The sequence below is a fragment of the Myxine glutinosa genome, chromosome 7 (assembly GCF_964187855.1).
Source record: "Myxine glutinosa chromosome 7, kmMyxGlut1.1, whole genome shotgun sequence".
Taxonomy (NCBI): domain Eukaryota; kingdom Metazoa; phylum Chordata; class Myxini; order Myxiniformes; family Myxinidae; genus Myxine; species Myxine glutinosa.
In genome coordinates this window covers 78,210,379-78,234,132 of record NC_136267.1, presented here as the reverse complement: position 1 = coordinate 78,234,132, position 23,754 = coordinate 78,210,379, and the positions used below count along the sequence as shown (strand labels likewise).

The 23,754-nt window shown below is 44.6% G+C and overlaps 1 protein-coding gene across 6 annotated transcripts in view; it reads right to left on the bottom strand.

The window, feature by feature from the left end:
- LOC137430568 (speckle-type POZ protein-like) overlaps window positions 1-23,754 on the bottom strand; it is a 307,794-nt gene that overhangs the window by 180,854 nt on the left and 103,186 nt on the right. For all 6 annotated transcript variants that reach the window (XM_078781905.1, XM_078781900.1, XM_078781903.1 and 3 more), the window contains exons 5-6: window positions 17,105-17,256; window positions 150-277 (exon numbers count right to left, since the gene is read on the bottom strand). In XM_078781905.1, coding sequence (XP_078638031.1) covers window positions 150-277; window positions 17,105-17,256 — 280 coding nt within the window. The remainder of the gene's footprint in view (window positions 1-149; window positions 278-17,104; window positions 17,257-23,754) is intronic.

Here is a 23,754-nt window from a genome sequence, read left to right as displayed (position 1 = left end):
AAGGTAAATAAAGTGTTGCGATAAATGTCTCCATATGTCAGCACAGTAGAAGCTCTTCCGTGAGCTTTGAGCAATTTACAAAATCAAATAAATAAATGAAGGGTGATTCACCAAAATGTCACATGGCTTGGATCCACTTAATTCCACACCTCACAGAAGAGCGTTAACTTGTCATCTGGAAGCAGGCCGTTTGCTTCATCCAGCAAAAAATCTCTGCGAATAAACTTCTTAAAGCCCCAATCCTTTCCTTGGACAAACCGGTATGCTCGTTGACTCTCTAGGGGACAGGGCATGAGAGTTTAGCAGAAGATAAACTTGTTAGACACTTACAAGACAAGTAAGATGCAAGATCATTAGAATGAACAGTTTAACGATAGTTAGGGAAAGACATTCCCAAATTATTATGTAATGTAAAAAATAGCTGGAACACATCAAATGTTCTTTAAATTTTTCCAAAGCAGGTGTCAACCTTAAATGTTGCATTTCAACCTCTGTCCTTTTGGCAAAACTGTCAAATATCTTGGCGACGATGATTTTCAAATTTTGCCTGTGCTTGAAGGACCGCCACTGCTCTGGTGTATCCAAATCGCTGCCCCAAAATAGGTCACGAGCCCCAACCCCTACCCATTTATTCACGCATGCCGGAGGAACAATCGGCTCACAAAATGGTTTTGTCGGGCAGCACGAGAGCCGCAGCTCCCCAGGGTACAGCAGTCGTGGCCCTTTATTTCACAGGCTTTGACTCGACTAATAGGCTCCCATCCCAGTGGTGCAAGCATCAAAAGCTGGGGAAATTGCGTTTCCAGTACAGGTGTCATCAGTTGAGCATTTTAGGCTTTTTTTTTTTCAAATCAAATGCACAAAGCACTCACTAATACTAGACCAATTATGGCATTACCAGTCAGGGTTTCAAGTCGACAACAAGCAAGCAAGTCCCTTACCCAGGATTGTGCATGGAAAGGTTGAAAAGGGTAAATGAGAAAAACAACAAAATGCTCTCATCCGATTATGGTATATTTTTACTTGTAAGCGCTTTCATTTATAACGACTCGATAAACTGTTTCAAAGTTTAGTCCATTTATCCGTTGTTCAAGTTATCCACTTGCAGTCGAGGCCCATGTAGAAGCTGAAAGTAACCCACTTATGGAATCGACGCAAGGATATTTATGCAAAAACAAAGATGGCACGAGGTCTGAAACCAGAGTTTGAGTAACCAAGATTGAGTACGGGATGGCACAGAATAAATTGGCCACTCCATCAAATGTGCACAAAATATTATGCTGAAAAGTTACTATATAGTAAAGTCACAAGCCTTTAAAAGTGTAGCTTTTATTCTCGAGCGTTTTCAGTACTAACAAGTCTGATAAAGACAACAGAATACATCACTAAAGTACAAAATTGGGATATCACAAAATCACCAAATAGTACTTCTTCCTTCCCTCATCAAGTTTAGCAGGCAGCCGAGCACAATAATGACTGACGTGATTACAATGGTTCCATCAAGATGAAACGGCGTCGTCTCTTGGGTATCGCACCAAAAGCATTAAAAAAATTCATTTAATGAAATAAAAACAATAATATAACCACAATACACCACAAGCTGTTGAATGGCATTTATGCATGCGCAGACTGAGGCACTCTGTCGTAAAACTCTCTGCCATTAAAAAAAAAAATCTCCACCTTAGATGAGAAGGCATGACATGAAAATGGCCCAGAATAAACAATTATATTAGAAACCAGATGGTATTCATAGAATACTTACCCTGCACAGTCAACTTGTTGTGAGCCAACTCTTGTCTTTGAACATTGTTTTTCTTTGATGCAATATGGCTGCCAGACCACGTGCGCGATGACATCATACATTTATATTCTCTAATATAATTGTTGCATAGATCACGCTCAATACATTTCAAACTGATCAGACTAAGCGTTGTCACTGTCGAATTATGACGTCATAATTATGGCACCAATGACGTCATCGTTAACAACACCTCTTCCTCGTATGGAGTTCTTTACAATGAGCTATGTTTAAATTTTTCCAAGCAGCGCTTTTGGAGATATAGAGGTGCAACATTTTTCGGTTTTTCCAAGATAGCACTTGTACCGCAAGACCTATGACGTCATGATTATCATGAAAATATTCTAAAGGAGGAGGCGCTCCTCGGGTGAAAATTTTGTGTCCATCAGACCAACAGTTGCTGAAAAAAAATTCATAATGATCGGATGGATAAGTGTTGTATTTGTCGAATTATGATGTCATAACGAAGGATTCATAAAAATGACATCATTAACATATCTTATTCCCCATGGGGAGTAGTTGACAATGAGCGAGGTCTCTATTTTTCCCATGGAGTAGTTTCAGAGATATAGAGGTGCGAAGTTTTTCCAAGATGGGGCCTGTACCACATGAACTATGACGTCATGATTATCATTAAAATATTCTACATGAGGAGGCGCTCCTATGGTGAAAATTTCGTGCCCATCAGACCAACAGTTGCTGGGAAAAAAAAATTCACAATGATCGGATACATGTTGCACTTGTCGAATTATGATGTCATAACAAAGGCACAGATGACATCATCATTAACATATCTCATTCCCCAAGGGGAGTGCTTGACAATGAGCCATGTTTCAATTTTTTCCATGGAGCGGTTTCGGAGATATAGAGGTGCAACTTTTTTCAATTTTTTCCAAGATGGCGTCTGTACCACATGACCTATGACGTTATAATTATCATTTAAAAAATTCTTCTGGAGGAGCTGCACATATTCTGAAAATTTCGTGTCCATTGGTCTAACAGTTGCAGAGGAATTTTTGTTTTATTCATACTGATCAGATCAAGCATTGTACTTGTCGAATTATGACGTCATAATTAAGGCACCGATGACATCACCACCTCTGGTGATGAAGACACAACAACCTTCATTGTGTGACCCTTAATCCCCCTGGAAAGTTTGGTTGAGATTGGATAAGTAACAACCGAATGCATCGCGGTCAGACAGGCAGACACCAAGTTGCGTATTTTAGTGTGATTCCCAGGCTAAATAGCATTAAAATACATCTCACCGAAAATTATATTTTCATCACAAATACTCTAATTTTAAGCAGAGAGGGTGAATGAGTGCTCCACAATAGACACTCTACAACTCCATCATGTAATGAAAATGTTGTCAACGTTGTATTTAGGTGCGAGTCGCCTTTTTTACCCACCAAGTTTCCTCATTAGACCGGCAGCTTTGACGATAGCAAAATGCTATGCAGAAGTGATCCAGTTATACGATTTACTTGAAAGCCACATCATCAAAATCGACAACATAGTTCACAGTAACAGACAACTTCTCTTTTCGAAATTGTCTGTCTCTGACACCACCTTACATTATTGTTGTGACAAATCCCGAAGGTCGATTTGTCCAATCATAAACCTTCGCCAAGTCAGCCCACTCTTTCCGCGAATCGCCGGAATTTCCCGTCTTGCCATCAAGTGCATGGTACTCAAGATGAAGCGATGAAAGCGATCCCGTTAAGTCAGCTCATGGAGGCCTTTGTCTTTCTGAACCATGATAAAGACAAGTATGTTTTTACTGTTGCATTTACATATGATACATACTCCAAGGTTTCAGTGCTACTGTCCAGAGGATCTGCTCCGTTTTTGCTTTCTCATCCCATCTGTCCTTTATTTATTAAACAATTACTCCCCAAGGTGAGCGTGTCCATCTACCTGCTGGATTTCCAGCACTGTATTTGAATATCAGGAACGGGTTTAATTGTTAAATATTTTCACTTATGACTGGCGTGGTTTTAGACTGTTTTTGGAACTCGGACACGTGCTGCACTGTCTGGGTGTGCTGGCTGACTAAACTGTTTAAATTATCAGTACACTAAAGCTAGCTAATGACTAATATCATCAAAAGCAATGAAGTTTAATTCCAATTATGAACTCTCTCATATATATGTGAAGTTAAAAGACAAAATACACATGTAGACAGACCATAACAAATTAACAAAAAGGCAAAAAAAACTGCAGTTGTCTGGAATGACAGTCAATTTTTGCATTATTTTCTTGGTTTTCTTGTCATATTCCAAGATATTAAAGTGTTGGTCAAACAAATTTTGAATAAAAAAAAAAACTGATTATGCAAAGTACCAAAATGTTGATGTGATCTAAAACTTATTTCTACGTTCAGAACTGGCTGAGAATGCAGGAAAGCCCCCCTAGGAAACTCCTGCATCTGGGCCTTACTCCAGAACTAGAAGCCTAAACCGGCAATATTTCATTTAGACCTGCAACTGAAAATACTAAATACATCACTGCAAGGCGTAAAAAAATTAATAATTCCGAAAGACAGTTAATTACTCACAAAATTGATGATACAGAGGACATTTGACATTATGCCACTGGTGAAAAGATCCCAAGCTCGGACACGAAAAAGGTGTCGGCAAGGTGGTTTATTTGAATACTGACAAGAACCAGAAGAGGCATCAGCAGAGGCCAATTTATGAGCAGCTGTTGAAGATATATGGAGAATCCAGGATAGTTTATTGCCCATGTTATGTCCTGACAATCTATTCCAATCCTGAGTGACAAATGGCCAGACGGAAGCCAAACAGTTCAATCTTGGTTTCATCAGACCACAGAATCTTGTTTCTCACAGTCTGAGAGTCCTTTAGGTGCTTTTTTGATAAACTCGAAGCGGGCTTTCATGTGTCTTTCACTGAGGAGAGGCTTCCGTCTGGCCACTCTGCCATAAAGCCCAGATCGGTGGAGGACAACAGTGATGGTTGTCCTTCTGGAAGTTTCTCCCATATCCACACAGGATCTCTGGAGCTCAGCCAGAGTGACCATCGGGTTCTTGGTCACCTCTCTTACCAAGGCCCTTCTCACCCGATAGCTCAGTTTGGCCGGGCGGCCAGCTCTAGGAAGAGTCCTGGTTGTTCCAAACTTCTTCCATTTAAGAATTATGGAGGCCACTGTGCTCTTGGGAACCTTCAATGCAGCAGAAAATTTTTTGTAGGCATCCCCAGATCTGTGCCTCGGCACAATCCTGTCTCTGAGCTCTGCACGCAGTTCCTTCGACCTCATGGCTTGGTTTTTGCTCTGATATGCATTGTCAGTTGTGAGACCTTATATAGACAGGTGTGTGCCTTTTGAAATAATGTCCAATCAATTAAATTTGTACATTGTAGATTCAAGGTGTAGAAACATCTCAAAGATGATCAAGAGAAATGGGAGGTACCTGAGCTAAATTTAATGTGTCATAGCAAAGGGTCTGAATACTTATGTCAATGTGATATTTCAGTTTTTTCTTTTTAATAAATTAGCAAAACTTTCTAAAATCCTGTTTTCTCTTTGTCATTATGGGGTATTGAGTGTAGATTGATGAGGGAAAAAATGAATATAAACGAGTTCACCATAAGGCTGCAACATAACAAAATGTGAAAAAAGTGAAGGGGTCTGAATACTTTCTGAATGCACTGTATATAGTCCTCATCGAGGACAGGCCTAAATAAAAGAGCTGCATTGATAGAAAAGTGAACAACGAGAGAATAGTCTTCGAGTTTTTGAAAAAGTTAAAAAAATCTGCTTTTTGAAAAGGGGAAGGTTGTAAGTGTTTGGAAATACATGGGAAGGTACAGAGTTCCATAGTTTGGCAGTGAAGGGAAAGAAACAAACATCATAACGGCCCACCTGTGAGTTGCCAGTGGCCACACAATAATCATGCGATGTAGTGGCTCGTCGAGTATTGCGTGGTTTCGCCAATGTTCTCGTCACTTATCCAACTTATCCACAACATTTTAAAATATCATGTTCTCTCTAGCTTTTGGCCCCATTTCTCAATGGTGAAGAATCATTTGAAAAATGAAAAATTCTCAGATCCAGATTCGGATCTTCACCAAAATCTAATCAATACGTCCTTGTCACACACCCAACATACCCACCAAATTTAGTTTCAATCCGTCCACAACGTTGTGAGATGTCCTGGCTCACAGACAGGTATGAAAACATAACCTCCGTCCACCTTCAGTGGCAGAGGTAATTAGTTTGCATGACAGCCATGACAATGTCTGAAGTTCTTTTTACCATAGCCCCTGTGCCACCACATGTTCACATGCGCCCACTACATCTCCCCCAAAACTCCCCCCTCCACCCCCCCCCCCCCCCCACCCGACCCAACGACCCCGTAGCCCCACACCCACCTTCTATGGAGAATTAATGCAGGCTCTGCTTAGAAATAATGTCGCCTCCATAAGACTCAATTGTTTGTGTGGATTACAACTCCTCCAAGAATGACGCAGCTCTCTAAGCCAACATGGAATTTATGTGTCCTCTCATCCTAATTCTCTATTTCGATTATGCACATATTTTAAGGAGTCAAAACAACAACCACTCTCCATGCTGTTAAAGTTGTTCTTTTTGAGAGAGAGAGGGGGAGAGAGTGGGGGAGAGAGAGGGGAAGAGAGAGGGGGAGAGAGAGGGGGGGAGAGAGAAGGAGAGAGAGAGAGAGGGGGGTGGGGGAGAGAGAGAGAGAGGGGGGGGGGCAAGAGAGAGAGAGAGAGAGAGAGAGAGAGAGGGAGCGAGAGAGCTGGACCACCTATCACATGTCTCCCAAAGAGTCAAGTTCTCTTGGATTATCGTCTTGTAGATTATTTTCTTTTCCAATATCTGTTGCCCATCTCAACTCCTGGTGGAACCTCAGACCTTCATGACTATTTTTGGTGAACATCCAACTTGTGTCGGAGATTAAGGCAATTCTCTCCTTTATGGTAGAACCTCTTATCCACTGCAGATATCATTCAGGAATTACATTTGCAAACCAGTTGGAAGGAATGAACTACGGCTAGTGAAGGCTACGTGTCAATCTGCGTCAGCGGACAGGTAGAATAATGGATGAAATCAACAGGACATTGATGGCGGTATGACATTCACACCATGACATTCAATAAAATAACCTTTACAATTTTCCATACGGCAAGCATTTAAACAGAAAGACAACAAACAGATACAACATGTGCCAGTGGTCATTTTTGTCAAAGAAAATAAATAAATAAATGCTTGGGAGGCAATCGACATATTACCTGCTGAACAACGGCAAAAATTTGACTATGTATTTTGACTATGTATCCAATAATGGGCAAATGTATTTGCCCATTAGTGGAGACGATTGATCTTCATTGTTGTGTGTGCCGGTGCATACATGTGATTATTCCGTGTCCAAGACTCTTTCTTAATGAGTGTTCTAAATGGTCCAAGACCATTTTTTCATGAACAAGGATAGTTTCGTTTGGGGGGGGAGGGGGGGGGGAGGGGCGAGGGGAATTGGAGAGGGGAGAAGGTGGGGATAGCAGAATCATATGCATGCACATGCACAGGTGCATGCTTTTTGAAGTCAATTCAAATTTTCCCAAAGCATAATGATCTTTTTTTTAATTTTGCTACCTAGGAGACATGCTGAATGGAGAAGGTGGATCAGACTCAGTGATGGTTGCTAGAGTGAGATGTGCATGGAGAAGTCTCGGGAGCTGAGTGGCATGCTGACGAGGAGGGGAGTGTCGTTGAAGCTGAAGGGAAAGGTGTATGCTGCATGTGTGAGAAGTGTTATGATTTATGGGAGCGAGACATGGGTAATGAACGTAGAGCAGCAACGAAGGCTGGAAAGGGTGGAAATGCGAATGGTTCGGTGGATGTGCGGAGTATCGTTGAGAGAGAGGAAGACAAATGATGAATTGCGAAAGATGATGGGAATAGAGCCTGTGATGGATGCTGTGAAGAGAAACAGGTTGAGATGGTTTGGTCATAGTGTTGAGAAGTGACTGGTTGAGAAGAATGATGGAAATGAATGTAGAAGGAAGTAGAGGACGGGGAAGACCGAGAAAGACTTGGCTAAAGGTGGTGGAAGAAGAAATGCGGGCAAGGGGGTTAACAATGGGAGATGCAGAAAATAGGGCAAAATGGAGAAGATTGTCATGGGGCCTGCAAGGCTAACCCCACTCTAGCAGGGAAAATGATCTTAAAATGCCTGTTGTTGTTGTTTGTCTAATGATCTGCACTTTTCGCATGCAAATGGACAGCGAACAGGCAGGTTACTTTATTGAAGAGTCTCTTAATAGTACTTTATTGTCTCACGTTTTGTTTGCACATCCCGAAGTCAAATACTGTATGTACCTACTCGTCAAATCGCCCCTGCACCTGTGTACATGATGTTATGAGATGCTATTGGAATTTAAAGATCAAGAAGAACGAGCTTGATGTGTGCGTATGCATATTGTATACGTCGATTTCGGGTGCGGTGGTGGCTTGTTCGTGAGGACACTGAAATGGCATGCCAGAGGTTGCGTGTTAAAATCCAGCTCAAGGCCACAGATACACCACACCACTACTGGATTGTCTGTAAAAACCCAGCTGGCCCAATGAGAACCTTTAGGGTGGGATAATCTACCTGCTCCACCTAGTCTATTCCAGATGTGATGCTACTTCACAAAGCGTGGTTGATTTTTTTTCCCCTTCTTACAGGAAGTCATTCTTGAATGACCATTCTTCTGCACTTACAACCTTAAAAAAAACGAGGATTAATTAACAAGTTCATGTCATGACTTGCTATGTTTTTGCATTACATTATCAAAACTAATAATTATCTGAATAACTTACCACATATTTAACAGCATTAACGCAATGATAATCAGTCAACGTTGACAAGTGATGTGCATTGTGCAGTCAACAGGTTCACGAATGCAACACACAACTCAGCTTGGCATTTCGAGGAGGAGAAATGCTGTGAAGTATTGATTCCTACAAATCAGATTCACCTGTTAAACCTGATGCATCAATTCAGATGCACAATTAGCAATTCCCAGACCTCATATATCCGCACTCGTGTTTGAATACAGATAAACCGGCTCTTTTCATGTGCAAGTGCAACGCCAGGGCAAGATCTATAAATGTACACTTTGAAACAACATGTGAGCTTCATTGACTGACAAACACTTGTGCGTTCATATGAAAGTTGAGGACTGAATGCAGAGGCAAGACCAGATAACGCTTTGCAGATAAGACAGCCAAATGTTTCCCTTAAATAAAAATTGCATTCAAAGATCCGCATAATCTTTGTACGCCGAAAGTCATCTGTGATTTGCATAATAGTGATTAAGCAAGAGACCGCTGTTGACTACTAATAAGACCGGCTTAGCTAACATAGAGCTGCTGTGCACTGCACTTCAATGGCCATTACGCATGTATTTTCTACAATTACGAACCTTGTCTGCTTGTAAATCTCTTGTCCACATACGTTCAGTACACTACCCTTCATCCTATGTAATCTTGCTCTTCGAAGAGCCTTAATCTCCATATAAAAAGCACTATAAAAATGTTAGCCATGCCTTAGGCTCCATGTCTCTTCTGAGTACAGATTGGATAAGCAAAGTAACATCAGTTCACAAAATCATGCATTTGGTGTACAGTTTTGGTTTGAGACAAATTATTCACAATGTGGTTTGATGATGAAGAAGACCATTCCTTTTTGCACCGTGACGATGCATAGGGCTGCCGAAGCAGTTTCCTTGGCTATTGGGCACAATCCTGGATGGGTAGCCACTCCGACGCAGGATACCCGAATGGCTCATTCATCCCAGCAAGCAGGTACTCAATTTTGCCGACCTCGGAAGGATGGCAGGCTGATTCAACCCCCATGGCGTTAATTCAATGATCGACCGGGATTTGAACTCAGAATCCTAGGATCCCAAGCCCGCACACTAACCGCTAAGCCAACACCAGGCTTCCAATGTGGTTTACTGTCTATAAAATGTCCTTCTTGTGGCAGGTACAATGTAACACTGAGCAACTATGTGCTTGCAAGCTCACGGAATTGCTAATATTTTCTATTGTTTCTGATAATCGACATTACCATCTTAGTAAAGTTGAATAAAAGGTTGATATTCATCATATCAAAAAACAAGGAAAGCACAGAAGTAATGCCATTTTGTCATTTGCTCCTGCCATTTGGTAATGAACCAAACCTCTTAAAAATTATTATTCATATGTGCTCCCTTCTTCAGGTTGACCAATTATGAGCTACAATAAGTGGAAATACGTTGAAGTGGTGAAGTCTCCAAAGACTGCAGCTCAGCAACCCACCGCATGCAATTCAACTTTAGTCTGACACAGTGTTTAGCATACACATCGTCCAAACTAATTACAGCTGCACAAACAGCTTACAACTTTCTCTTTTTCATAAGATTAGGTGGGAACATATACAGTCGTGGCCAAAAATATTGGCACCCTTGCACCTTTTTCAAATAACTCACAATTTTCTCTAAAAATATGTTGAAATTGACGAAAGTATTTGGTCTCCACAATTCCTTATTTCACTGTTAATATTACAGAACGTTTGTTTTTGATTCAGAACATAATATATCCTTTTAAATCAGAAAATAAAATAAAATGGCATTGACAACATTATTCACACCCTAGACTTGATATTTGGTAGCACAGCCTATGGACAAAATAACTGCAGTCCAGCGCTTCCTAGAGCAATGAATGAGCTTCCTATACCTCTCAACTGGCAGTTTGACCCACTCTTGTTGTGCAAACTGCTCCAGTTCTCCCAGATTTGAAGAGTGCCTTTTCCCAACTGCTGTTTTCAGATCTCCCCACAGGTGATCAATGAGATTTAGATCTAAACTCATTGCTGGCTGTAGTGAAATTATACCAAGGTGAACCCAGGGATGCTCGCCACGAAAAGGGGGGCCGTCTATAAGACCCGGGACACTCGGGGCGTGCGGACACTCCGGCGGGACTCACTGTGACATTATCCAGTAGTTGAATGGTATGTACGCCCCCAAAGGCTGCGCTGCGCGAACCATTGTTATATCGAAGCTACCATTGCTGTGCTTGAAATGCTCTGATTTAATGCCTATTGTTGCATGTATTGTTACAGGAGATATTATCGATCTAAATGATATTAAAGCCTACCCAGAGGTAAAGTCGTGTCTGCACTTGATTTTCACGACATTTAATATCATTTAGTTCGCCGAATGGCAGACCACAAGATGATCGTGGTTCCGATTCTCGGTGCCGACCCTCAAGCTGAAGGATCTGCATCGGAGTTTGCTCACTGGCTCAACACGCTGCAGAATTACTTCGCTGCTCACGAGACAGAGCCAACCGCTGCGATGCAGCTGTCCGTGTTACAGTCCAAGGTCCATCACACTGTTTATAAGACCATTTCTCGATTTGAGACGTATGATACGGCCCTGGCCGAGCTGACGCGCCTCTACGTAAAGAAACGGAGCGCTGTGCACGGCCGGCATCAACTCTCTCAGCGACGGCAACAACCGTCTGAATCGATCGATCGCTTTGCCCAGGAGCTGCGCTACTTATTGGCAGATTGCGTGCAGGACGTTCGGACTCACGAGCAAGTGCAGGACGATTTGCTCCGAGATGCATTCATATCCGGAATTAGTTCTGGAGTCCTGCGGCTCCGTCTCCTGGAGGTCGCGGAGCTGACATTTACAGAAGCACTACGGCTGGCACGCGTATATACAGATGCTCGAGAACAATTGACCGCATATGATCACCCACGAGTCGTGGCGGGGACCTCGCAACTCGCGCGACCCGAGAGGGCCACCGCCGAGGATACGGAGGAGGACCAGACCCCCACGACGGCCGAGCCCCTGGGTGCTCCGGAAGCGGACTCCGCATCCTGCCTCACTGCGGCCGCCGCTGCCAGGCCACGGACTGCCCGGTATGCAAAATGTTATTTTTGTGGCAATCGGCAGCATCCTCGCTCTGAATGCCCGGCTCGAGAGGCGACATGTCACCTCTGCTCTACCAAAGGCCATTTTGCAAAAGTCTGCAGAAAGGCCGCTCGGGGCATGCATTCCCGAGCGACCTTGAATGGGCTCATCGCTGAGCCAACGGATCGCGCACCGGACGGGGCGCCTTGCACAGCTTTGATGAGCCGCTCTCCTCCTCGCGGGCCCCTGGCTTCTTGCCCGACCTTGGTGAGATACGTCGGGCCGCCGAAACAAATGGCGCGAACGCGACCGGTCACAGAGCATCCAACCTTGACTGGCTTTCAAACGCCTACTTCAAACAAGCGACATGCTCCTACTTTGGAAATGCCTCGCAAAGTGCGGCAAACGCAGCACGTGACTCGAGCGCCATCTGATGACAGCTTTTGCGAATTACATGCTCCCCCTCTGGCATGTCAATCTGCAGATGGCAGAAATCTTTCTCACGTGGCTCGAGCGCCATCTCATGGAAGCTTTTGCGAATTACATGCTTTGGCATATGACTCTGCAGATGGCAGAGATCTTTCTCCCGTGGCTCGAGCGCCATCTGGCGGCTGCTCTCATGACCACCCCACACCCACTCTGGCAAATGGAACTACCGATGAGCCAACTGACTTCAATGCTCCTGCTGAGGCCCGAAGGATTGCTGCCGGCGTGGGATCCACCCGCGAGGCGCGATCTTCTCGCCCGGCCGGAACTATACCTGCCGGGTCTGCCGGCCTAGCGCAGGCCTTCATTCCGCTCACAGTCGCGGGCGTTTTTGCGCAAGCTCTGATTGATACGGGATCCACGGATAGTTTTATTGATCAGCGACTCGTGCATCAACATGGGTGGCCGGTTCTCGGGACAACCCGTCGGATCTTTATGGCTTCTCAGGGACTTCGGTTGAGCACTAAAGGGGCGTGTCGATTGAAACTTGTGATAAATGGACGCACGTTCCCGGACGTGTATCTCATGGTATTACCGGCCTTATGCGCTGACGTTCTGTTAGGACTTGATTTCCTTAAGCGGCATGGTCGTTTGGAAATAGACTTCGGAGGGCCGGACACGCTCGCTGTGTGTGCCCTCGCTCAAATGGACATGGAGCCACTCTCACTGTTTCCCAACCTGACCACTGATTGTACCCCTGTAGCCATCAAATCGCGGCGCTACTCTCGCGCGGACGCGCAATTCATTGCGGAAGAAACGGCCCTGCTCTTGAAGGACGGTATCATAGAACACAGTAGGTCACCGTGGCGGGCTCAAGTCTTAGTGGTGCGGAGTGAGGCCCACCGCAGGCGAATGGTAATCGACTATTCGCAAACGATTAATCGATTTACACAACTGGATGCCTACCCATTACCGGGGATGGACGCCCTAGTACGCCAGGTGGCCCTGTATTCCGTTTATAGCACACTCGATCTACGTAGTGCGTATCATCAAGTCCCCATCTCTAGGGCTGATCGTGTCTTTACAGCCTTTGAATCGGGTCAGCGGTTGTACCAGTTCACGAGACTTCCCTTTGGGGTAACGAACGGCGTCGCTTGTTTTCAGAGAGCTATGGATGACCTCGTTGCAAAGGGGCATTTGACCGATGTCTTTGTCTATCTGGACAATCTTACGGTTTGTGGGCGTGACCAGGCGCATCACGACGCTAATCTAAAACGCTTCCTCGAGGTCGCGCGGAAATATCGCTTAACCATGAATGCGGCGAAGTGTCAATACTCTCTACGCACGGTAGACCTTTTGGGGTACACCGTGACCCATGGCTCCGTCTCTCCGGATAAGGAGCGTCTGCGCCCTTTGCTCGATATGGCTCCGCCTAGCGATCGGGCTTCGCTGAAACGCGCCCTGGGGCTGTTCGCCCACTACTCAAAGTGGGTGCAAAATTTCTCCGCTAAGCTCCGCCCCCTCGTGGCCTGCGACACTTTCCCCTTGGGCCCGGCCGCCCTGGCGGCCTTCGAGGGCCTTAAAGTCGACATTGCTGGCGCCGCTGTCGCAACGATTGACGAGAGTGCCTCTTTCGTTTTGGAGAGTGATGCCTCGGATCATGCGATAGCGGCGACTCTCTCCCAAGGAGGCCGCCCTGTGGCTTTCTTCTCGCGGACTCTCACCTCCGCCGAGCGGAGGCATTCGTCTGTCGAAAAGGAAGCGTACGCGATCGTCGAATCAATTCGGCGATGGCGTTCGTACCTGCTTGGGCGGAGTTTCCAAATCATCACGGACCAACAGAGTGTTGCGTTTATGTACGACACCTTACATGCTCAGCGCATTAAGAATGAGAAAATCACCCGTTGGCGTATTGAACTCGCCGACTTCTGCTACACCATCAAATACCGCCCGGGGAAGGATAACCTGGTCGCTGATGCCTTATCGAGGCCGGCCACTTGCGCGGGGATCGTATCTTTGGAGGGGCTGCGCACTTTGCACAGCACTATGTGTCATCCCGGGGTAACGCGCTTCGCGCACTTTGTGCGCGCGGGCAATCTGCCGTACTCGATGGAGGACATCCGCCGCATCTGCCGTGACTGCGCGATCTGTGCGGAACTCAAACCGCGTTTTTATAGCCCCCCTCTGGGGACACTCGTTAGGGCTACTAGACCGTGGGAGCGCTTGGCGATGGACTTCAAAGGGCCGCTGCCAATGTCGAGCAACTCTCGCTATCTGCTCACTATCGTCGATGAGTATTCCCGATTCCCCTTTGCTTACACGTGCGGGGATATGTCGGCTGCCACGGTTATTCGGTGCCTGCAGAATTTGTTTTCTATGTTCGGGTATCCGGCCTACGTGCATACCGATCGGGGTGCGGTGTTCCTGTCCCAGGAAGTGAGGGGCTACTTGCTCCAACATAACGTCGCTTCGAGCTACACCACCCCGTACCGGCCCCAAGCTAATGGACAGATCGAACGCTTTAATGGGATTATATGGCGGGCCGTCATGCTAAGCCTCCGGACCCTCGGCCGAGGCCTCGATAAATGGGCGTGGTCGCTGCCTGCCGCTCTAAACTCGATCCGGGCTCTCCTATGTACTGCCACCAACCAGACTCCTCACGAACGACTGTTCCACCACCCTAGAAGCTCCGGCAGTATCCAGTCTTTACCCAGCTGGCTCGCTGAACCGGGGCCCGCCTATCTCAAACGAGCGGTTCGCACTAGCAAGTACGACCCCCTTGTTGACAAGGTGCAGGTCCTCCAGGCTAATCCCGAGCATGCCCGCGTGTTAACGGCGGATGGCCGCGAGTCTACTGTCTCCGTACGCCATCTCGCCCCTTGTGGGGACGACGACAGGGATACCGACGAACCCGTCTACGAGTCTATGGACTCTATCGAAGCTTCCCCTATGGAACTACCGCTGTTACTCCCGTCGTCCCCCGCCCCCGTGCCCGAAGGCGCGGGGGCGCCCCCTCCGACTCCAACCTCCGGCGGCTATTCCGACGCGGGGGACTCCGGGCTAGGGGACGCCGTGCCCGGTAGTTTCCGAACACGAACGGGCCGGGAGGTTCGCCGCCCCGACCGCTACGGGTGGACCGACTGACGTGGATTGACGTAACCCTTTGGTTTATTGCTGATGCTTGCTTGCAAACTGCCGAGCGGTAGTATAGTTTTAACGACGGGGAGAATGTAGTGAAATTATACCAAGGTGAACCCAGGGATGCTCGCCACGAAAAGGGGGGCCGTCTATAAGACCCGGGACACTCGGGGCGTGCGGACACTCCGGCGGGACTCACTGTGACATTATCCAGTAGTTGAATGGTATGTACGCCCCCAAAGGCTGCGCTGCGCGAACCATTGTTATATCGAAGCTACCATTGCTGTGCTTGAAATGCTCTGATTTAATGCCTATTGTTGCATGTATTGTTACAGGAGATATTATCGATCTAAATGATATTAAAGCCTACCCAGAGGTAAAGTCGTGTCTGCACTTGATTTTCACGACACTGGCCACTTCAGAACAGTCTAGCGTTTTGTCTTCAACCATTCCTGGGTGTTTTTGAAGTGTGTTTGGGGTCATTGTCCTGCTGCAAGACCCATGACATTCGACGGAGACCCAGCTTTCTGACACTGGGTTCAACATTGCGTTCAAAAATGCCTTGGTAATCTCCTGATTTAATGATGCCATGCACACATTCAAGGTACCCAGTGCCAGAGGCAGCACAGCAACCCCAAAACATCACTGAACCTCCTCCAATCTTCCATGTTTGACTGCAGGGAAGGTGTTCTTTTCTTTGAAGGCTTCATTTTGTTTTCTGTAAACATAGAGATGATGTGCTTTACAAAAAAGTTCTAATTTGGTCTCATCTGTCTGCAGGACATTCTCCCAGAAGGATTTTGGCTTGTTCATGTGAGCTATGCCAAAAACTCCAGTCGGGCTTCCTTATGTGTCTCTCTCAGCAGTGGAGTCCTCCTGGGTGTCTTACCATAGAACACCCTTTCATTGAGTTGGTGACGGATGGTGCAAGTTTAAACTGTCGTACCTCGTGTCTAAAGGTCAGCTTGAATCTGTTTTAGCAGTTGATCGAGGTGCTTTCTCCACCATTCAAACAATCATTCGCTGCAATCTTCGATCAAGTTTTCTCTTGTGGCCACGTCCAGGGAGGTTGGCTACAGAGCCATGGGCATTAAACTTCCTGATAACATTGCGTATGGTAGACACAGGAACATCAAGGTCTCTGGAGATGGACTTGTAGCCTTGAGATTGTCCATGCTTGGCTAAAATCTTGTGTCTGACCTCCTCAGACAATTGTCTGGTTTTCTTTCTTTTCTCCATGCTCATTGCGGTACACACAATTACACAAAACAGCAGAACGACTCCTTTTCTCTATTCAAACTGGTTGAATGAGTGATTTTTATATTGCAGGCACCATAGGTGAGTTCAATTTCAAGGTAAAGGAGAATCACCTGCTTGAAATCTAATTATTTCGAACAACTTCTAAAAGGTGCCAATAATATTGTCCGGGCAATTTTAGGATTTCTGTGTGGAATAAACTAAGATTTCGTAATTTTTTCAGCTTTTCTTGTTTTGTTCCACTGCAAACCAAAGAAATACATATGTGGATACAAAAATATTTTTTAATTTCAACAATTTTCTGGGAGAAATGGAGCATTATTTGAAAAAAGTGCAAGGGTGCCAATATTTTTGGCCACGACTACTACATACAAGCAACCACAAAACTAGGAGCATCGGTCCATTATATAGCCAAACCAAAGGTGAAAGTCAAAAATTATAATTGAACGCCAGAACAATGAAAAGCATTATAAACATAAAATAAATAAGCAAATAGATTGTGGGAGATAAGTCTCACTAAACAGAGGGTTTATTATAACCATAACCATGCACATACCCATTGCCTTGGTCTCCTCGCTCTTTGCATTGAGAATGGAGAACTTGAACTTTGCACGGACCTCACTCTTGGGACAGCTGACCAGCAGCAGGTAGAGTGAAAGGTAATCTTTGCTTTCCTCATCCAATCCTTTTGGATTCACACGTAAGCACCTGCATCACATTGGTAGAACAAAAAAAAAAAAACACAGAAAAAAAGGTTGGGTATGTTTGGGAAAAAAATGGTGAATGTGATGGAAACAGTGAGGAAGTGGGGAAGGAATGTGAATAAGTTAGACAATCAGGCCATACAAAAATGCATTTGCACTGACTTGGCCGCAGCTAATCACTTGGCCAATACGGGACTTTCAAAATGACGTAAGATTGCTAACGAGGCCTTTCACACATGTGCTGTGTGCGTTGCAGCGACTCATTTTCACTAACTGCAGCACTTTTAACCTGTCATTACTAGCACGAAATCTGTAAGTGAAATAGTCTTTAAACATACGTACTTTTCAGAAGTTAAAGAAAGAGTGGCAATTTCAAGATGGTTAATCATAATTGATGGGTTCCTGGATCCAAATTGGACTCAAGGAAATAAGAAATACAAGAAATATCCATGTACGAGAGGTGGAGGGTTCCTATAATTTCTTGTTGATGCAAGCGAGGGATGGCAGTTAATCTAGCACAGGAGCATACACACGCATGCACACAATTCTCCTTTGAGAAACAGATGCACAAATCAAGTATAACGTCTCTTGTGGTCATGGAAACAAACAATATATTTATAGACAGGACGTAAAACCTCAAAAGGCCCTTATATAAAATGCTTGAGGCATTTCTTGTTAAAAGTTGGTAACAAGTGTTTTTAACATAATTTGGGTATGCTGAATCCGAATCCGGTTGTTACCAAGCTGGCAAATGCTTTATAGTGGCTCAAAATCGCAATTCAAAATGGCCGCCAAAATCGCACATATTTGATGTGTCAAATTTTGTTATTTCATGCTTTAGGTTAAAACTATGTTAGCAGAGTAGGTATTTGGTCTTTTGAAAACACTTTCAGCATGGATAATTCAAACGAAGTTGATACCAAGCAAATACAAGCTGCTGGCACCCCGCCAGAGGACAAAATCCAAGATGGCCACAGTAAAATTTGAAAAATGCATATATTTGGTTTCCCACTAGCCACAGATATGTTATTGGTGTCTGAATGTAGTACTTAAGGTTTAGAGTTAAAACAACTCATTAATCACAATACTGACTATTTCTACAACAGCAAACATATTGGATGGTACCTGGAGTAGTGGTAGTTATACTGCCTCATTCATGTTATTGCTTTTCATAAGTTCTCTTTCAGATTATTGGAATCATTTTATGCTGGACGACAATCCGTGGACTTAGTTAAGGTGTTTAACATACTTAATCAGCGCAATGGCATAAGGTAAGATATGCATGCTAACATATTGTTGTCTAAGCTACAGTTTAAATGTGTACACTCGGAGCGGCTTATTTAAGACGTAATTATAAGTATAGTATTATAACCTGTATATTTGAGAACATGCTTATTGGGTACGAGTGTTAACCATGGCTTATCTCTTTTCAGAAAAATGGACCCAGTGCTTAGTCTCAAGAGGCGATCTTCATCACCATCCCTGAGTCTCTGTATCATTTGTCAGAAGGACGACAAGGATGTGCACCAGGCTGGGAAGCAGGGTTTGCTGACACTCCGAGATGCTACAACCGCACGAAGTAAACTCAGAGATGATAGCAACAGAGATGTTATTGATAGACTCGAAGTTGTGCTTCAGTCAACAGATGCAGAGTCAGTTGTGTGGCATAGACATTGCTACGCACAATTTACTGACAAGGGAAAAATTCAGCGGTTGCACCAGCATCAGAAAACATCAGGATGTCGTATGGACACAGATGGAGAACAAGCATCGAGCAGCAAAGAAACATGCATCTCTTCCAGATCAACACATATATTGCGAGGATCTGTCCTGGGTACTGACTGGGACAAATGCTTATTCTGTCAAACTGTGCATATAAAGCATAGACTTGTATCTGTAACAACACAGAAAATGAGTGCGCAGATAATCGAGGCGGCACAGTTTGATAAAGTGTTACGTATTCGAGTTGCATGTGTCAACGATCTGATTGCGTCAGAAGGCAAATACCACCTTCAATGCTATGTGAACTTTACGAGGTCCACACAAGCTATTCAAAGCATTAGTCACAGAACTGATCTAGCCATGGCGTGGCTATGTTCAGAGCTGCAAGTCTCAGCTCAGAAAGGACATGTATTGGAACTACATGATGTTTTCAATCGGTACTGCTGCCTGACCAAGGATGCAAACATTGAGATTCCACCATCGTTTCTCAGCCGCAGGGCTTCTTTCACAGAAAAGCTAAAACATCATTTGACGGAGATCTATGAGTTCATCCCTATGCTAGATAGGGCACCCTCGGGAAACAAAACGCTTCTCGTTCCCACAAAATATCGCCATATTCCCATTTCACAGATGGAAGATCAAGACAACGACGAACTATTCACGCCAGTCCATCAACCTGGAGATGACATTTTCCTTTCATTAGTCCACGTAGCCCTTAAGATTAGAGGAGACCTCGTGTCACAGCCAGGCCACAAAGGATTCAACGCCAGTGAAGATGATGCAGCTGCATGTATACCAGATTCCCTATATATGTTCCTTCGTCTTCTGTTTGAAAGCCAGTCAGCTCTTGATGGTGACACTGATGAAAATGACGACGAAGTACTTGAGGCAAAAGTTCGGTCAAACGTCCTAAACATTGCACAAGATATTGTATTTGCAGTCAGCCATGGGAAAAAGTGGACCCCAAAGCACATTGGACTTGGAAGTACATTGCACCAGGCAACGAGGTCCAAACATCTGGTGCAACTGTTTAATAGTGCAGGTCATGTCCTCAGCTATGATTCCATCCTACAAGTGGATAATGCTCTGGCAGAGCATACCATCCAGAACATGGATACTGAAAATGGTGCAGTCATTCCCCCTAATTTGACACCGGGAAAATTTGTACATTTTTCCACAGATAACATTGACATCAATGATTCATCGATGGATGGAAAGAACACGTTCCATGCCACTCAGATGGCTGTGTGGCAACGAGGTCCTGCTCCAGACTTCAACTTCCATGATCTTGTACCATCGAAGCATAAATCACTTTCAGTGCCAGATGCCATGAATAACATAATAGAAGCCAATGTCAGGGAAACACAACGTACACCAGCGTTTACTGCAGAAATCCAGCCAGAATGGTACACCGAAGTTGAACATGAAAACGCATCAGCGCAACTGGCGCGAGCTACAGATATGTCTTTCTTCATGAAACGGCAAAATGAAAATCCACAGTTGGGATGGACGCAACACAATCAGTTTTACAGCACGACGGATCCAGAAATGACAACGATTGGCTACTTACCAATTATTCAAGCCCCGGCGCATGAGCTTGACACTCTTACTACGGTCATAAAACGCTGCATGCACATCAGCACAAAGCTAGGTCAAAAGTATGTAGTACTCACGGTAGACCAAGCATTGTATTGCAAATTACTGGAGTTGAAATCTGCGATACCGGAGTTCAAGGAAGTTCTCATCCCTCGCCTTGGTGGTCTTCATATCTCTTTGAACTTTCTCAAAGCTATTGGCCAGCACATGCAGTCGTCGGGGTTAGCAGATATCTGGTCCGAGAGTGGAATTATGGGACCGTCCACCACAGAACACTGTATGGCAGGGCAAGTCATATTCTAGAGGAATGCGAGCTCACAAACTAACATTGCAGGCACTTTGGCAAGTGATTCTACCACAACTTACAAGCTACCTTGAGAAGCATGACGAGCAGCTGAAAAATGAACTGGACAATGCGTCAGATTCGATTGATGATCTTACCGCAATCATTGGATTTTGATTGGATTTTGTCCTCTGGCGGGGTGCCAGCAGCTTGTATTTGCTTGGTATCAACTTAGTTTGAATTATCCATGCTGAAAGTGTTTTCAAAAGACCAAATACCTACTCTGCTAACATAGTTTTAACCTAAAGCATGAAATAACAAAATTTGACACATCAAATATGTGCGATTTTGGCGGCCATTTTGAATTGCGATTTTGAGCCACTATAAAGCATTTGCCAGCTTGGTAACAACCGGATTCTGATTCAGCATACCCAAATTATGTTAAAAACACTTGTTACCAACTTTTAACAAGAAATGCCTCAAGGAGTTACAAATGCTGACTTTTCCTCCTGTCAAGTCTGGGTAGTTCCATATTCTTTCTATTTTCAAATGATCAAACTCGCTGGGCTCTTGGGAACTTTCAACACTCTAGAAATTATTTTATACCCTTCCCCAGATCTATGCCTCCTCACAATTCTATCTATGTTCTATGGACAGTTCCTTGGACTTCATGGTAGATTTTCTGCTCTGAAAGTGTATGGGAGGGTTTGTCAGATGGTCCTTTCGAAGATAGAGAATGAGTGTGTAAGATATGTCAGGATTGAGAGAGATATTCCAAGTGTTTGACCAGCCTGTGATTTTATCAGTCTGAAGAGAGGGAAGAGGCTTCAGCCTGCCTGTCTGAAGGATGAGGGATGTCACGGCAGAGGGTGGAGTCATAAGCAAATAGATAAAGAGGATTTTCCAGAGAGTCAGAGAGATCATTGATGAAGATTAGTAAGAGGATGGGTCCAAGTACACTGCCTTGGGGAACTCCAGCCTGGACAGAGAGATAAGATTGAAGGATTCGGTTGAGAGACACACGTTGGCTAAAAGTAGAGTGACGTCAGTAACTCAAGAGTTGAGTTGGCATTGGATGCCAAAGGCAGACTTTGGAGAGAAAGGTGAAATGCCAGATTGTATCAAAAGATATGTCTGGAGAGAAGGCCCTGATCTCATGTCTGACATTGAGTGCCTCCCTCCAGTGTAGAAGCAGCAGGTTCAAGGTATAATGGCCTGGTCTGAATCTGAATTGATGATCTGAGATGAGATTGTTGGAGAAAAGGAAATATTTTATGTCAACTATGATGATGGATTCAACGACTTGCTGATGGTTGGAAGCAAGATGATCAGTCTGTCGTTACTGAATCGGTGTTTGCACCTTTTATGCAATGCAGTGATGTTGGCCGATTTCCAAGGAGATAAAAGATGACCTTGGGCAAATCATAGGGTTTAAATGGCAAAGGGAGGGTGTGCAAGAGCAGCAACGCAGGTTTTTAGACCACGTGAGGTGATACCGTCCAGTTCAGATGCAGAGTCAGAGTCGAGGGTTGCCAGAAACTTCTCCATCTTCTCAGGTGCAAAACATACAAGGTAGAGGAGCAGTTGAGTCAGGCTGTAGGGTGGGTACAAAGAGCAAGGGCTAGGGACACATCATTTGGAAGCAAACACAGAATTGAGGCATTCAGCCTTATCACGAGCAGAGTTGGCTGTGGTGCAATTTGAAGTGAAGGAAAGGATAGAGGGTCAGCATACACCAGAGACAGACTTTTAAACAAGGCATCACCAGGTTTTAGAGAAGGAAGGTAAGTTTGAAAGTTCAGTCTTGAGATTGGACAAATGTCATTTTCTGACTCTCCTGAGAGAGTGGACACACTTATTGCAGGCTTGAGGAATGATCTGAGGTTGCCTTCAGTCAGATTTTCCTTCAAGGAAGACAAATTGCAAGTTGTTTCAAGGCAACTGCCTCACCACAAGATTCATTGCACCATAAGATGGGTATGATGACTGAGGTCGAGATGCAATGAGTCTGTGCCTAAGGGAGAGCAGGTTTCTGTGGAATAATTCCCAGGCTGAGTTAAAATCAAGGGCGGTGGATAGAGGAGAACAGCCCGGTTTGCCTGAGTGAATTGCCGGCACTGAGGTTGTTCTCCGAGAATGGCTAGTAGGATGCAGATATTCATAAACGCTTGATCAAATTAACCAATTGGGGCATAGGAAGAGCAGGAAACATTGGTGGGTAAGTTTGTATAAATTGGTAATAACCTTTGTAATTGGTAATAACCAAATCAGTAATAACCAAATTGTAATTGGTAATAACCAAATAGTCTGCAATTGGTAATAACCTAATCCAGAAAGGAGGATTTGCCATCGACAGAAATCCAGGTGGGAAAGTTTACAGATCGAGTCAGTTCCATTGATTCACACAACACCTTATTAAATGGGATTTGTGTATTTTCAAGTCATGAAGATGTCCTTTGTCAAAGATTCAGTAGCCATGACTGTTCACTGTGTTGGTAATGACGCACAGAATAGTCTTACCAATTGCAGACGTAAACCAATTCTCCATGTTCACAGGAGGCACTCCCGCAAGGTTGAAAGTCCATTCACTGGTGGGGATGGTATGGGGGTTTGGGTATAGGCCGCTCGTCTAAAGTTTGGGCCTGCCATTGGCCCACATAGTCGGGAGTTTGTAATATGGATAGCTGCAAAATATCAGCCCTTTCGATGAGCTGGGAAAGTTCTCCAACTCTTTCGTTCTCCAACTCTTTCGTTGCCCAAAGGCACTCCCCTTTCTCTTAGGTACTTTTCCAAGTATTTTTGCGTTATTTAGAAGCTCCTTAAGCCATTTTAGCTAACAATCACATGCATTATGATACACATTAACATGCTCCAATGACAGCTGTTTTCAAGGGTTTCGGC